Raw genomic sequence first — 17,521 nt, forward strand, 5'->3', positions numbered from 1 at the left:
TTCCTCTAGCTTTTTCTCAGTCTTAAGTACCTCTGATTTTAGGGACGGATAGGTAAATGTCATCACTTCTTTCAAGGTCAAGACAAATCTGTTTTATTAATCTAATTGTCACTTTATGTATTTGATTCAGACTCCTTAGGACAACAACTAAACACTTCCTTAGATTTTGAAATAATGATTAACAATTGAATATGAAACCCAAAAAGTAAATAAGTATTCTGGCTGATCCTATAACACATACTTTGTATTGATCCTAATTTTTAATGCTTTATTTATTTAGGCTTAAGAAAAATATCATTACAACATAATGGTCAAGAAACAGATTAACAGTCATGTCTTTGTTACATAGTGAAGTAGACCTTACTCTGCCATTGTACCTGAGATTGCAACAGTTCTTGAAACATCCTAACATCCTATTTTTTAACAGATCTGCTGTGAATTAGAAGAATGTCAGAATCCTTGTTTGGAGCTGGATCCTCTAGAATGTGGATGTGATCAAATTCTTGTTTATCATCAAGAAAATTCTTCGGTGACCTGTGACCAAATATTTCTTCTGGTTAAGGAAGTTATAAATAGAAGACAACCAGAAATGGTGTCAAACAGTAGAACTTCTTCTACTGAAGCTGTTGCTGGGAGTGCACCACTTTCACAAGGATCTTCTGGTATTGTGGAGTTATATGGTTCTGACATAGAACCACAACCCAGTTCTGTTAATTTTATAGAAAATCCTCAAGATTTGAATGGATCTATACCAGCCCATGTTGATGTTAATATAGATCTTGTGAGTCCAGACAGTGGATTGGCCACTATTAGAAGCAGCCGGTCTTCCAAGGAGAGCTCTGTTTTTCTTAGTGATGATAGCCCTGTTGCAGAAGGTGCTGCTTCCCATCACAATCTTCTGCCTGGTTTTGATTCTTATAGCCCTATTCCTGAAGGTACAATAGCAGAAGAACAAAAACCACAGTCTAGGAACAACAGTGATAACTTTGATCTTTTCAATTTTGATCTAGCACCCGTGGTTACAGCTCCATCTGAGTCATCTTCTCGTTCTGTTGACTGTTCCCCAGCAGATGACTTTTTCCTTAATAGTGATTCATCAGAAGGACAACCACCCACTGTGCAAAAAGAAATCAATGAGGCAAACCTACTAGAAAATGACATAGCGAATTATTCAACTAACTTACTAATGACAACAAATGAGGAAGACAATTTAGCTGAATTTGATGGAAATCAGGAAGATAGATGTGAGAAAACTGCAAGCTTGATTGATTTGGTTGAAGGTGATTCTTCTTCACCTGAAATGTTGAAATCTGCTGATACAAGAATACCACCAACTCCTATGAACAGTCTTGTAGAAACTTCACCATTAGATAATGGGCAGCCTTTGTTTTTCCCACAAGATGTAGTAAAAAAAATTAATGAAATGGATAGCACAAACTATTCTCAGTCTCGTGTTAGGTATGGGAGCTGGTGGGATGGCTTTGACTTGGAGTCCAGAAATGACGATACCTGGAGTTCAAGCGAGCAGGAATCTGTATTTCAGAGCCCTGTCCTATGGAAAGATTGTAAAGCAAGCCCCTTGTTACGGGAACATATTGAAAGAAGAGCTTCAGATTCTGTATTTTTGCAGAAACAGACAAAGCAAGCGGAATACACAAGATCAGGTCTCTGGGATAATCAATTTAAGCAAAATAATCAGAACCTAGAGAACGATGAGAAAAACATTGAACATTCGTGTTTGCAAACTGCTTCTTTGATGGAGACAGAGCAAGAGCTGGATAACTTTACTGACCCATGGAAGGCAGATCAGCCATTACCTGTGGTGTCAGATGTGTGGTATACTGGTGAAGGGAAAGGTAGTGAACAAGCTGGAGATGCTTATGAAGTCTGGGCTAGGTTTGATGCTAAATCCTCAGAAAATGTATGGAACATGCCCAAACTGGACAGAGAAAAAAAATCAATGAATAATCCAGAGGAATGGGCCGTATCAAAAACTAGCTTATCAGATTCTCCAGATATTGTAGCAGGCAGTGAGACCAATAATGTACCTGTTCAGGTGTCTCCAGAAGCCTGGGATAAAGAGAGATTCTGTTCAGTAGAAGAATATGGAACACTGGAAAATACAAATTCTAGTATTAACAATATGCAAAACAATTTCAAGTTACAAATAGAGGAAAAAAATCTGTTAGTTGGCCCTAAACATAGACCAAAACATTTTGAAAATATAGAGACCTGGAATTTATATGACAAAAACATCAGGAAAGAAGTAACAGAAGTAGTGGTGCCATGGGAAGATACCTTCTTGGCCTATAAATGCTCAGACCTTAGCTCATCAAACATTGGTGAAGATTTAATTGTTTCTCCACTAGATACCAATTATTCAACATCTGACTCATATATATCACCTACATATGTGGGAGATGAAAAAGAAAATGAGGACAAAGATTTTGACAAAGAAGCAGTTACTGATAAATTTATAAATCCAAATTTGGATGAACCAGAAGTACTTGAGAAAACAGATAAGGAGCCATTATCCCCTAGAAAGATGCCTTTTTCAGTCTCTAGAAACACAGCCATTTGGAACACACCCTTAAATAATGAAACCTACTTAAAAGAAATAAATTCTCAGATTACTGCTCTTTCTGCCACTGGTATACCTGTTCTTAATTCAGAACAAACAGCTAATCAGTATTTTTCTGCTGAGAAAAATACTGATGAAAATAACTTTCCCATTTCTCAAAACAGAAAAATAATACCAGTATACAGTCAAACTGTGAATGACTTGTCACCATCACAGAATGAACTAAATATTAGATGTATACCTGAAAATGTAGAAGTGGTGAGCAATGTTCCCATAGAAGACACAGACACTTCTACAACCACTTCAGATGCTGGTAATGATTTGAACCTGAAAGAATTTGATTTAGGAAGTGAGATACTGGGTATAGAAGAAACACAAAACACTGCTGTTGATGATGAAAAGATGGATAGTTGGCAGTCAGTGCTGGAGCCAACCTCACAGAGTTTACAGACAGAGCAGAATTGTGAGGAAGCCTGGGAGAACTGCAGTACAGTTGTCTCCTCTCAGGAAGGAAAAGAGGAATTTAAGACAATAGATGGAAGAGATGGACAGCAAAATATTAGTGATGTCCGTAAGAAACCAATGCAAGAAGACAGTGAATCTTCATGTAATGCTGATTCAAAAGAAAATAGGTCAATGTGTGAAGTTCCCAGTTCGCTAGAGGAAAGGCGGAATAGTGTTAGTTTGGAAGATTTAGACAGAGAGAACATGTCATTCTCCAATGACAGTAATTTAGTGAGTCAGGAGGAGAGCAAAGAAGTATTACAAGACAAAGCAGAATCTTCTTCAAGTGCTTCTGAGGAAGATAGAAATTATGAACTTTTTGATGATTCCAAGCAACAAGACTACAGTTGTTGTGAAACATCATATATACTTTCTGAGAAAGATGAAAAGGAGACTATAGTGATAGATCATTCACTGAGTCCTGAGATGGAGAGTATCTCTGAAAGTTCTAATAAATGTACTAATAATCATGAAGAAAATTCTAAAGTGACTGGAAATGTAGTTATCTGCAGTGACTCTGGGGAGAGTGGTTCTCACTTAGCCACATCAGTTCCTTTGATGAATGAAGTAGCAGAAGTGCAGAGAGAAGAGAAAGAGGGTTTACATGATGTGGTTCCTAATAACTTAGGTCTTTGTAATACTGAGTCTTCTGAAGATAGTCCAGAACTGGGCAGCACTCATGAAAAATCTTTCATAGATGAGTCTCCACAAGTTAAATTTCAGAAAAGTACTTCTGAATATGTAAGTGTTCCTGACATTACAGATACTTCTTTGGTTAAAAATGGATTTTCTCATGACACAGATGCTGGGAGAAATGAAAATTCTGAAAATTTAGCATCTGCTAATAATCTTTTTGGGGAGGAGTGTGAGACACTTCATGACAGTTTTCCCCAAACTGTTTGGAATTCACAGCCAGGTGAAGATTTGCAATCTCCTGGAACTAGTCCTGAAGCAAGTGAAGTCCTTGAAATGGCAAACACCACAAGTAGCATTTCTAGAGATATACAGATCAAAAGTTATTTAGAAGAAGATAGTATATGGAGTGATTCCATAAATGATTACACACAGTCAAGTGGAACAAGCCCTGATTTAAGTAATGCGTCTGTGAATGCATGGGGAGACCTTCCAGTTGCTACTCATCAAAAAGGCAGTGAAGATATGTGGGATTTTACAAATGGTAAGAAGCCTGAAGAAGCTCATAAAATAAGAGAATTTGGGAATGAATGTCAAGAAGGACTTGAAACAAGCACTGAACACAAAATTCCTAAAAATTTAGATTTTTGGAATGCCCATGTAGATGATGATACTGTGTCTTCCTTGTCAAGTCCAGAAATAAATGAGGATTCAGAGAGTTCAGATACATGTCCAGCAGTGATTTATGAAGATTCCATGTGTGAAAAAAAGAAGCACAGGACATCTGAAATTGAAGAGGATTATTATACACAAAACAGTGCAACAAGTCTTGAAACGAATGAAAACAATTTACACGCAAAAGCCAAGGGGGGAGAGGTGGTTCAGGTAGGCATCTTAAAAGAGAATCCTGAAGCAATTAAAGCTGAGAGTGTGTCAAAAGTTGGCTTGACTATAACTGAGTCTGATGAAGCTTCCAAACATTTACAGCACTGGGAAACACTTCAGAAAAAAACTCATGAGACTCTTTTCAGTGAAGGAATGAGTACTGCAGAAGACTCATGTTGGCATCAAGTTGATGAAGATACCACACCGACTTTTGCAGTTGGTGATAAAGAAGAACATTCTGCAAGAGCTTTAGATACGTGGAATATGCCACTGGAAGCTGATTTAAGAGTTGAACTAAAGTCCACAGTAGAAACGTTTGTTTTTCCAGGTGACAGTTCAGAGTGGTGGAAGTCACAAAGCTGTGAAGAAAAGCCAATGGAAGATCAGAATTCTTCTTCAAGTGCTTCTGTAGCAAAACAATTGATAAACAGTAATCAGGACTCCTGGGGACCACCTGTATCAAATGAAGAGCCAGAAGATGCACATTTCACTGATACGAGGAATGAAGGAATTCAGGATCCCCACCCATACAGCAGTGAAAAAGAAAATGAAAAGGTAGCACAGGTTATGGATATTCATGATAGTCAAATAAATCAAGATACTATACAGTTCCAACAATTTGATCCTTTCATACTAGACAAAAAAGGAAGGGACTTTAAAGAGCAGTCTCTTCCTACACATGAGGGAGAACAGCTGACTCCACACAATATTGTTTCAGAAAATTTTAAACCAAGTGTGTCAAAGACATCAGTTGAAGAAAACCCAATGCTTGCTCAACCAAATGACAGTGAGACAGACGCAAGTCGCATTCCTCAAGAACAACAACTGAATACCTGTGAAACATTAGAAATGCACAACTCCCTGTCAGGTGCTTTCATTGTAGAAGACTTATCTTTTGAAATGACAGAGAAATCAAGTCCAGGGTGGAATATATTAGTTCCCCAGCCCGCGCTTATTCCAGATATTTTACAGGATAACGCCCAAGAAAGTAATCATCTGTTTTCAGTGAAACCTGATCTGTGGACTAATGCTGAACAGTTTTTCACTTTGAAAGCAGACAGTGAAAATCCTGATGTAGTAAGTCACTGTGACCAAGACAGTAGTTCAGATGCATCAACCAGTCCAGATGTATGCCAGGAGTATGATGCTAGACATGCCTCTCTCCCATCTTCTCAGACTAAGGTGGAGCCTGAAGACAGTCAGATGATTTGCACATTGTCAGATATGAATAAAAAGGTAGATTTTGATTCAAAGTCTCAGGTAGCAATGCAGAAGTTGGAAGCACAGTCTGAAAGTGACAGTCCTCAGTACTATGATCAAGGAAAGACAGATGAATCTTGCCAACTAATCTCTTCTAATGAGCAGGAACCTTCTGTATTTGAAATTTTGGAAGAATATGGCCCAGGAAGGAAACTTGTTACTGAGCAAATTGAGCCAGTTAAGATACCCACTGAAGTTTTAGGAGTAACATCCTTAGATCCCAGAGATACATTTCCTGAAAGTCATACTGCTGCAAGCCAGCAAGACACTGAGCTTGATTCAGCTCAAATAGTGAACTCCCAAACACATTTTATTCCCAGTGATTTCATTCTATCGAGTATGCCAGAACAAAGCTTAAAAGAAATAAGTGCCTTGGCTGAAATAGGAAAACATTCTGATACTGACCAAACAGCAATAAACAGGGGTGAATTAGAAATAACAGATGAATGCATGGATGGATCTAAGACTGGGGTAGAAGATAACATCAGTGAAACATCTGTCACTAATATCCCATCAAGTACATGTACAAGAATCAACACATGGACGGTAGTGGGCAGTGAAACAGCAGAAAGGGAATCAAGTGCCAAACAACTGCTCTGCAGATCTTCTCTGCCTGATGATAATGAAGACTATGACTCCGATTCAAAGCATCAGTTCATTGATGACATAATAAAAGAACCCAAGCATAAAATTGAAAATGATGCTTCTCTTTTTAAGGGAACGCCTAGTGATCAATCGCCAGTGATATGCATTCCACCTTCCAATGTGTCTCTTGGTGCCAAACCCTCTGGCAGCACAGAGTGTGCTGAGGATGAGCTTTTGTTACAGAAGCCCTTTTGTGACAGTGGTTCTTTGGAAAAGCCTCCTCAGGAAGAAGCAGAAGGCACCCTAGCGATGAAAGATGACAGCGTCAAGGATCAGATGCCTGACACATCCACAGAGTGTCCTCAGGAAGATCCCCTGTTGATATCTCCACCCTTGAAGTCTGAAGTAGCTCCAGGAGCCTCTGACGTGTTGAAAGAAATCGAACATGAGCCGGAAACAACTGATCTTGACTCACCGCCAGGTGGAGATAAAAGATCATCCAATGGTAAGCAAATCTATACTTCTTCCAAAACATGTTCATAGGGCAAGGAAAGAAATAAATATTTGAGTATTACTGCTGAATGGTGAGATTTTTAGTGAAATTTCAGATATTTGTGTGCCTCCCTGGTATACTTTGAGAAGACTTCTAATATCCCACTTTTAAACTGATCTATGGCTTTTAAACTTTGAAGCGGTGATATCATTTATGATGTTTATATAGGGCCTAGCACATGGGACACTGAGTCATTTGATCGCAGTGTTAATGTATAATCTTTAGCAGTGATAATAATGATGATGTTATAAAGTTCAAGTACACATTAACAGAGGCTGTCAAAGCAAACTGAAAGAAGCTGTTTCTGCTGTGCTGATTTAAAGAAATCATGCTGACTAAAATAGTAATGGGAAAACTAAAAACAGTTTCTGTCTTTCTCTTTTTTTAGAAGCCACCACTGATCCACTTCATAGAGAGAGCAAGTCGAGAAATTCCTCTGAGAGCTCTGAACTGGAAAATACGGAAGGTAAGGAAGATATGAGGATGCAGGTGCACCAAGATCAAACTTCACTGGAGATGGATTACATCCTTGTTACTGGGGAAGAAAATACACCTTCAAGGGAGGATACCCTTGAAATAAAAGGAAGTGATTTTGCATTTCAAGAAGTTAATGTAGCTGAACAAACAGAATCTCATGAAGGCTTTTCACCAGGCTCCTCGGATACATTTCAAGCGATTTCCATAATAAATGAAAGGGAAGGCCAGTGTGCTTGGGAGATTGAATGGGACTCTGTTAACTTAGCAGAGAAAAGTTCTTCTGTCATGCCTCAAAAAGTGGATGATGAAAGGAGATCACCGGAGAACTGTGGGCAAGATGAGGGCTGGATTGTTTTGGGCCAAACTGAAGTTGGTTGCATATCACCTGAGGAACTTGCTGCCAGATTAGAGACTGCAAAATCAGGACCTGGACATTCTGGAAAAGAACTGGAAGCTGTTGCAGAGCAGGAATCAGTTCTTGATGCTCAAGCGGAATATCAGCTAGAAACACCCCTTCATAAACCAGGTGAACATGGGGGCTGTGGTCCCTTGGACAATCTGACTACTGAGGATGAGAATATCAGAACAGATGCCCCTGTGTTGGACGTGGTTGGTGGTGATGGTGGATGGGAAGCAAATTCTCAACAGAGACTCAGAAATAACGTAGTAACAGAACAAGAAATGGAGGAAGAAACCGTGTTTCTCAGCAGTGAAAGAAAACTGAGTCAGAAATCAGGGTAAGGAAAAAGTGACCCATTTCTTTTCAGGGCCTTCTTTAGTCTAATATCAGTGTTATTAAAGTATGTGGGATTATGAGTAGACAGCAGGATTTTCAAGCCTTAAACAGTAATATTATTTACATGATAGAAGTATCACTGGATTGCTCATTTTGTAAGAAAAATCTTGTTTTCTTGATGTCGGTCCAAATAGGATTGTTTTATAATGCAGAAAGCTTGTAAGGCCTCTTCCTTGCAGGAAGAAATCTGTCTTCCTTCCATAAGGTCCCGTAGGTCCCTTTATAATCTGCCCTTAAATCTGAAATCTATGGCCCACAAGGGCCAACAAGGGAATCCACAAGACCAGATTGCAATGCTGATGGTGGAAGTGAAGTTCTCCCTCTGGCTAGTGGGGAAATGGTGAAAGTGAAGTTCTCCCTCTGGCTAGTGGGAAAATGCTGGGAAGGAAGATGGGCTGGAGCAGGGACCTGGAGTCAGAAAATTACGTTGCTTGAGGGAGGGAAAAAAAAAAAAGAAGTTGACTAGGGAAAATTATCTTCTCTATGTTTGCTTCCAAGCTGCAATGAGACCAAAGCAGCATTTCCTTCTTCTGGGACTGGGTTAACAGTTGAGATAGAGAATGATTGCACGCAGTGGAAATGCAGCTAGTGTGTTGGCAGCATTGCTGCCTCCTCTCTCCTTACTGAGCATTGCCAGAGGGAAAGGGAGTTACCAGTGGTGTCTCTCCGGACCTCAGTAACTGCAGCATTTTGGAGAAGGTGCTTCTGTTAATGGCCCCGTGGTTGCTACCACCGCTAGGTACCTATAGGCTGTAAAGGACTGCTGAGGTTCCCCAGCAGGTCCATGGAGATGCAAGTGCAGAAGTCTGGCCTGCTTGCTCCTCGACAGCTTCCACTCAAGTGCTTCAGTTCTGGATCGGGAAGCTGTCACGGAGTTTGTGCAGTGAATTTCGTAAACAGCAAAAGAAACAGCAGAAATAAAAGTGAGTAGGAGTAACTGCTTCATACACATTTCTCCCTTTGAAATATGCTCACCCAAGAGAACAAGCATGTGATATGAAATGTGTTGTGACATCATTTGTGTGAAATCTTGGATTTATTTTTGATGTTTTTTCGAGTTTCTCCCAAGTACTTGGAAATCAGCTTCATTTAGGATACGTATCATGTTTGCAATTTCTATTATCTTGTTTTGATTAGTTTGCAAATTATGTTAGACTTTAACTTCCAATTTTTTTTACCAATAATTTGTCAGATTAGCAGTGGGCAGTTTTTTTTTTTCCTTATTGACAATATGACTGTGTGTGGCAGTATAACCCTGCCATCTGCACACAAAGATTCTAGTAAAGTACAACTTTCTGCTGACCTCAAAGAAACAGTTCATATTTGCCTAGGATTGTTTTATGAGTCAGAAGACTAATAAGTGTGCTTTATCTTTCCCTAGACTTGTTACAATACCTCTGCTGTTAATATTTTAATATAATTTTCAAAGACCATATCATTACTACAGAAAAGATCCTATTATGGATGAGTTACTTTTAATCTCCAGCAAGTTTATTTATTTAATCTCAAAAAGTAAATCCCAGTCTCATAAACCCTGAGTTGTAATGATGATTTTTTAGACAAGATTTTGAGTAATATACAAAATACAAGCATCTTCCCCTTACCTTAAGACACTGTCCTTACCTGAAATTGCTTCATTCTGACTAGACAGATAGCACTAAGGAGATTATGAGATGAGAGGGACTTTGTGTAGAATATGAACAGGTTTGTTGATGCAGGTTTAGCACTTATTTCTCTGAAGAAGGACCCAGATCTTCAGGAGGGTTAGCAGGATATGAGCGCTTCTCAGCTTTCTGTGGTCTGAAGTAAACAAAAAGCTGAGTGCTTGAGATTGAAGCTGTATGAGGTAGAGCTGGATGACAATCTGTCGTTTCTGTTACATCCAATCCTCCACATTTCCAGGGTCTGTTCTTGAAGGAAAAGTGGAAAACCTGAAGTTTTCCACAAGAGCGCAATCTGGAAGAAGAAACATAAACAAAAACAGTTGTGAATCCAAGCTGGTGTGTGGTAAAGTCATCTAGGATTTGAAGAGAGAAAAACTGGAGTTGGTCCTACTTTGAGGTAGTCGGCTTGTTTAGGGCAAGCCTACACTCTGGAAACATTCCTTCTCCATTAGCACTGCCAGGTTTTATCTGGGAGATCATCAAAACCAACTCCCTTCCATGAATAAAGTTTTTTTTTCTTTTTTCTTTTTTCTTTTTTTTGTTAAACAAGCATTTTCCAGTGCAGATCTTTACCAGCTCTGCTCACAACAAATGGTGAGTGGTACAGGAAAAAGGAAGGGTTATTTAGAGGTTCAGGATAATTGTGGTCCTGCTACTCTCACTTGAAGAAATCAGCTGTCAACTCCTTTGTCTTGCATAAAAGGCATTTTAAATTAAAAGCAGCCAGATGCTGACCCTGCTTAAGTCACGCTGATTAATTACATGAAGGCAGTATCTGAGGGTTTTGGCTTGCCTTACCTATATGCCAGTGATGCTAATGGCTCTAGAAAGGAAGATGATCTTAGGTATCTTCTTTTAAATGATTTTAATAAATAAGCACAATGGAGCAGAGGTAACTTTGAAGCAATAAGAGATACCATGTGAGACACATCAGAAAACAATCTGATTATGGGTTTCTATTGAAGCACTAGAAAAATAGACTCAACAGGCATGAGTGTATATGTGTGTATATATATATATATATGTGTGTGTGTGTGTGTATTTATAGCTTATTATCATGAATCCACTTTGGAATGCATTTTGAGAAATACTCTGCTCTTATTCAGTAAACTCTGCAAGTCTCCAAAGTAAAAACTTGAATCTTGCACACCATAGGACATTCATTATTCTTTCATCTTATATTCTCTTAGACCAATTCCCAAATTAAAGCCCCAAACTGGGCCATATTAATGCAAGAGTATTTTTAGTTTAAATTGAATGCACAGTAGGTGTATCTTGCAAGAAAAGCATATAGAAATTCTTCATCTGGAAAGCGTGGAGGCTGCTCTGTTACAGGGCATTTTCTTCTTGGATTCAGCAATGGCTGTTTAATACCAAATGCCTTTTCAAAGATAGCAGTAGATACTTCTATCTTTAACACAGGTAATTTTGAAACCCAGAAAAGTAAAGAAAGTGAGTCATTCGGCAGCTGCATTAACAAGTATTTCTGGAAAAAAAAATCGGAACCAATAAAATCTAGATTCCTTTGGGCTTGTGTTTTTTAGTTAGGCTTTTTTTTTTTTTTAATGCGTGTAGCTGGTAAGATGCCCTCTGTGACAGAAGCTCTTTGCCGTCATTAATGTTATTCAAAACATTGCTCTCTTGTGAGGATTTCATCTAGCAAGGATTGATTTCATGTTGCAGTTTTCCCTGCGTGTATGTAGCCAATGTGCAACAGGTTTGGAATAAGCTGGTGTCTTTGGTCAATTAGCTAATGGCTTCAAATTTATTAGGGGACAGCAGAGACACATGCAGATGTCCCTGCATATGCCCACAATGTGATCACAGACATTTTGATTCCTTTGAAGTGAAGGTAAAAGCATGAAGAAATATTATAGCAGAAAGGGTAAAACACACATGAGAGTAACCATTTTAGATTAAATGTCAAATCTATTCAACCTCTTAATTGCTGAAAAAAACAGCAACTTTATGTGTGTAATTGGGAACACTTTCCAATCCATGTCACTGACATTTTTTTAAAATATAAGCTCCTTAAAAACTCCTCATTTAGCAGTTTTTAAGTCCGAAATTTGCTTTCCTGTTTGGCCAAAAGTTTAAAACCATGTGATGCAGTAGAACTATTCAGCCCTATGACAGTTTATCACAGAAACATAAGTCATCATGTGAGAGAAGAAAACAAATTATTTTTGTCTTGTACCTCTTGCAAGAAAGCACCTGAACTGCTTGATGGTACTAGTCATGAGGTTGTAGGTGCACAATTTACATCTTTTAAGTACGTTTTAAGTGGAATTGAACCAAAGTGTTAGGGCCTGGTACTAAGTTCTCTTAGATGTTTCCTTCTGCTAAACTTAATATACTTCCACAGTTTTCACTCGGCAAAGTTTATTGGATGCTTCGCTAAGTGCTGCTTTTGCCAGTAGCGTGTTATTTCCTAGCCTATACTTAAGCCTGCTTGGTGCAAGTAAATTAAGCACCCTTAGACCAGCTGGATGACTATCACCTCAGCAGGGATTGTTTGTTTTGTCAAATAGTTGCTTAATGCAAATGGGCCATTCTGGGACCAGACCTGTGACAGCTGTCTCTGTGATAGTGCTCTTAAAATTGGCTACTGAATTGGGGTCTTTCTCTAATGCAGCCTGTGCTTCCTCGAAGTCAAGGGAGCATGGCTACTGATTTTGATAGCCTTCTGGTTGGGAAATAAATCTCCTTGGGAGGATATAGAAATTAGATTTCTCAATTTAGGCATGCTCGTCACCATCACAGATTTATGTATGGTACAAACACAGTATCTCTAGAGACTAAGATAAGCTTATTATCTGTACCGAAGGAGATGATTGGGACATCTCAGCTACTGTAAGAGTTGGCCTGGGAGTCCAAACTTCATGGAGGTATTTACTCATTAAATGCCTCCTAAGACCTTTTGTGAATCCACTCTTCAGGATCCAACCTACTCTCCCCTATTTAGTACATAGTTTACATGCTATGCTGATGTGGGTCCTTTCAGAGGTGGAATAAGGATCAGTAAAGGAAGCAATCTGCATTATTTTCACTCACAAAGTATCTCATTTTGGCTATGAAATGTATCTGTTTTGTGGAAGAGGGAATTACAGCTTTGAAACAGTAAGAGTAAACAAGAATGAGAATGAAGAAGGGGATTAAAATTATGCAGTCTGCTGGTCACTATGCCCTTTATCCCAATGTCAGATAAACACATTTCAAACATACAGCTCTCTGAGGGGTTCAAGTGGGTTTTGAGAGTTGGGTCGCAAAGTTCCTGTCTCCTGCCTTGTTTTACTGTGTCAAGTAAAAGCAGCGGCAGGAAGAGAATAAAAATATGAAGATGCTTGGTAACATTAAAATACTGAAAAAGAGATGTAAACCTATGCCAGCATATACAAACACCAGAAATAACAACCCCAGGGGTTTATTTGGCGCCATGAAAAGTGTAGAAAGAGCTAACAGCACATTATTAATATCAGTCTTACCAGAAAGAAAATAGCTTCCTATGTGGCTTTTCATGTGTGGACAGCCAAGAGTGACTAAATTTAAAATAGGAGACTATGCAGAGCATTGTGCAAACGTTGGCTTTGCAGGATAACATACTTTGCTGTTGGTGCTGCTGCTGGAGCTGTGCCAACAGTAAAATTTAGGAAGACCGAAGGCAGTTTTCTTCATGACAGAAGCTAGATCGTCTTGCATAACTACATGCAGTGATGTGTGACTGAGCGCCAGAGGGAGGATACCACTGATGATCATGTGAGCTCCTGTGCATCAGCACCCTTCTGTCTGTGTGCTTGTGCTTTGGGTCTGCTAGACCCTTAATCTTTGCTGTAGGGATGGATCATCGTTACTGGGTTCTTCCTGAAGGACTGACACTAGGAAACGTTAAAAATATCTGAGGGAAATACTGTGAAATGATGTATTGACTTGAGGAAGTGTGAGTAGAGAGCAGTACAGACAAGGGCACTGGTTGTTGAAAGATTTGGGAGAGAGATGGGGAATCTGTTCGCAAAACTGAGCAAGATTACAAAGAACTTCCTTTGAACTAAGATGTTCTTAATCCACTAGGATAAACCTGCAAAGGCAAGCTCCATTCTCCATCTAATAGCATATTCTAAAAATAAAATAAAATAAAAACAGGAATCATTTTCTTAATCATTTTTTTCTGCTCACTTGCAAAGTGATTCTCTCGAAGAGATGTATTTCCTATCTGCTGTGTCCAGAGTATCTGTGTGACTGCTGCTGTGCTGTAGATGACCTTTAAAATTGACCAACACCACAAGTAGCCTAGTAAATTTTGAATAGAAGCCTGTTTTCATCATATTTATTTCCTGTGTTTAGCAATGATAAAGGTAATCAGATATGAAGAAAAAATACATATCATTGTGTATTTAGTTGATGCAAATCAATTTGACTGATACAAATTAAAGATCAATATACAACACTGAAATGAAATAACGACAAAACAGAACTTCCAGCTCCTTCTAACTATGAGATTACAGGCTTGAAATGATCTCCATCTTGGCAGCATGAAGTGTGACAATTCGTTGAACATGAGGAATTTGCTTTATAGGTTAAAAACAAACATACATGGAAAGCAGCAACAACATAGAGGTTTGTTTGTAGGAAGTTGTATAGGAAAGGATTCATAATGATTTAGTATACACAAATGTTCATTAGTGAAATTATAATTTAATTATTGTTCTGTGCCCTTTTTTTATCAGAAATGAGAGTTAATTCCTTGTAACAAAAACTAGAAAGAAACTAAAACTATGAAAGATGTTTTGATTAGCTTGAACAGAAGTTCTCTAAGATTGCTTGGCTGGGTCAAAACTCGAGATTTTAATGTTCATCTGCATCTAGGATGGGATATATTTAATATATTTTATATTATATCATATCTCATATTATTGCAGTAATTACAGTAATATGTAGTAGATATTATGTGTTATATATGATCCTTTGCAAAGATGTTGCTCCTGTGAAAATGAAAACATCTCAGTGATGGATTCAGAGCAAGGGACTTTTCTACACCAAACTTACTAATACACTCTTTATTTTGAGATTTTTTTGTAGTTACCTGTTTTGATGCCAGTGAATTACACTCCTTTAAACGGATGGAAGTAATAATATACATTATAATTCATGGGCTTGCCTGACAACATTTCTTTCCTGTATTTGGCTTGGCCTGCGACATGACAACCGTCTTTTTTGTTATCAATTTTGGGGTGATACTGTTTTTCCCATCACCATCTGGAGACTAAAAATTAATTAAACCTAAAAACCCAGTTTCCATTGCAGAGCCAGCTGTTAAACAATAGCAGCAGCCAATATGGTGATAATCCTATTTTCGCAGAAACAGCGATAATACTTACATCATGTCAGATACCCACCACTTTATTAAAATATTTTAACAAGACCAGGACAACATTTGATTAAAAAGCAATTTAAAATGCAAGGAAAAAATTAGATTTACTCACTTGTGATTCTGAGATTTTACTTAATTTGTGGGACTTGGCTAATAAATTCATTTTCTTTAAAAAAGCTGAACTAGGTTAGTAAAGTTTATCTGTCACATAAAAAGCTCCCCTGTAATCCATATACTGTGTTTTTCTGTGCGAACTCAGTGTATAATCTATTCATTCCAACCAGTGAGGTCAATAGCATAATATTTCAGCCTAAAGCGTTAATGAGTCAACACTGTTGATGCACCTGACTTTGACAGTGAACTCAGTAATTTCAGTAAGTTGTAGCAGAGAATCATAAAATCTCCAAGATTTTCTGGGTTGGATCTGAGCAAGTCTTTTACATGTTACCAATATCACGATGGTGCTAATGATTTCTCTTGCACGTAAGTACTTTATAGATATATTTCTTGGGTTGTAGTTCTGAGTGCCTGGGTTTAACGTCTCAGATGACGTGTAGGTTAGTCAGCTGAAAAGGACTAAGAATATCCCCATCATTGGGAAGTTTCTCTACAGTTAGCTGACAGCAGCATTGGGGTCACTCTCCAGCAGTGTCCTCTTTAGAAAGTGTCTTTGAGTGGTGATTTTTGCTTTTCTTTAAGCACTTAGGATTGTTATGTGTTTCTTTAAAAGTGTAGCCGAGGGCTGTTTTCTCTGGAGTTGTGCAGTAGACTGAGAACCTGCCCTGGAGGATGACTAATCCTAGGAAGAACAAAATGGGAACCACTGAATTTTCATTCATCCTGTGCTGTAGATGTGCATGGTGCTCTACTGCCTAAGGAAAATACAGGCAGGTTTTTGTTTGCTTTTGAGTGCTTATGGACTTGAGTTGGGAATACCTTTTGGTCTCCTGTAATTCACCTTGAAGGAGGAATGTCACAGTGTGAAGGGGCACAAGATGAGGCTCTCCTAGGGCCTTCGCCTCTGCTGGTTTACTTCCATGGGATTGGGAGGTAGAAGGATCGAAAACTGTTTTCTATTTGGTAAGAAAGATGGAATTTCTAGGACCCCAGCCCCCTAAAAAGACTCCATAATAGGAGATTATCTTGCATGAGAAGCGATTACCTTCTAGCAAGCACCCCCTAAGAAGCAGCAGCTGCGAGCATAGGCCATGGGTGCTGCTGCCTGGCACTCAGTTTTGTGTCTCTGGCATTCACCCTGCTTTGTGATTTTTCCTTTTTTAAAAAATTTGCATATGCTTTTCCATTGCCAAATTGCATACTGAGGAAATTATGTAAATCATGTTTGAATATGCATGTACTCTATAACCGTCATACGCAAACAGCAGCAAGGGCCGAGAGGGGTTGAATCCGTACGAACTTTTGTCAGGCAATCTCTCATTGCAGGCTGTCCTCGGGCTCTGAAACAAAACAGCGGGGAGCTTTTTCTTACTGCCAGCTGACTTGCCAGATAAAAGTTTGGAGATGCTGTGACAAAGCTCCATGGGGAACGTAAAAAATAATTTTAAAAGAAAAGAGTAGTAATTTTCACGAGTGAAGTGCCACTGTGGTGTTAAGCATTCATTCAGTCAGAGGCCGTGGCTGCTGCTCCTTGGAGCAGGCTATCCGGAGGCAGGTGATCATCCCTATCTAGCCGTACCACCAGTCACGTGACGAGAAAATGGTGGAAGATTCCTTATTCCTAGCAAACTGCTACAGAAAGGGGGATGCCGAAGTGCAGCAATAAAGCATCTTTGTTATTTTCTCACTAGGAAGGCCTCCTTGAGTCTGTTGAAGGTAAGTGGCTCTTTGCACCGGGAGGCTTATATGCAGAAAATTTTTCTGATTACGGCTCTATTGTTGCAGTTACTTCCGAGGGGAAAAAAGGGGGAATGTTTGTTGGGAGAATGTTTGTCAGGAGGATGCACAGCGCCCAGGACCTCATTACTGAAAATCAGGCAGCTGTGTTTTAATTCTGGTGCTGCCCTTCAGGAGAGAAGCTTCCCAGCAAGTCGATGGGATTTCTTTTGTCTGGACGCAGGCACAGCGTTTGTAATTAGGAAACAAAACTTCGCTGTGCAGTCACCTAGCACTTTTGATTATTTTCAGCCTGTTTGCCTAGCTCTGAGAATACAGTGGGAAAGGCTGGGTGTTTGGGCAATGTCTCTGGATAACTTTG

The 17,521-nt window shown here is 39.0% G+C and overlaps 1 protein-coding gene across 1 annotated transcript in view; it reads left to right on the top strand.

Moving 5' to 3' along the window:
* The window catches only part of PRUNE2 (prune homolog 2 with BCH domain), a 134,353-nt gene that overhangs the window by 81,084 nt on the left and 35,748 nt on the right, over positions 1-17,521 (top strand). The window contains exons 8-9 of the mRNA XM_088522079.1: positions 428-6,953; positions 7,390-8,215. Coding sequence (XP_088378205.1) covers positions 428-6,953; positions 7,390-8,215 — 7,352 coding nt within the window. The remainder of the gene's footprint in view (positions 1-427; positions 6,954-7,389; positions 8,216-17,521) is intronic.

This window comes from Tinamus guttatus, unplaced genomic scaffold, assembly GCF_059628265.1.
Source record: "Tinamus guttatus ecotype Peru unplaced genomic scaffold, ASM5962826v1 Tinamus_guttatus_pri_ptg000146l, whole genome shotgun sequence".
Classification (NCBI taxonomy): domain Eukaryota; kingdom Metazoa; phylum Chordata; class Aves; order Tinamiformes; family Tinamidae; genus Tinamus; species Tinamus guttatus.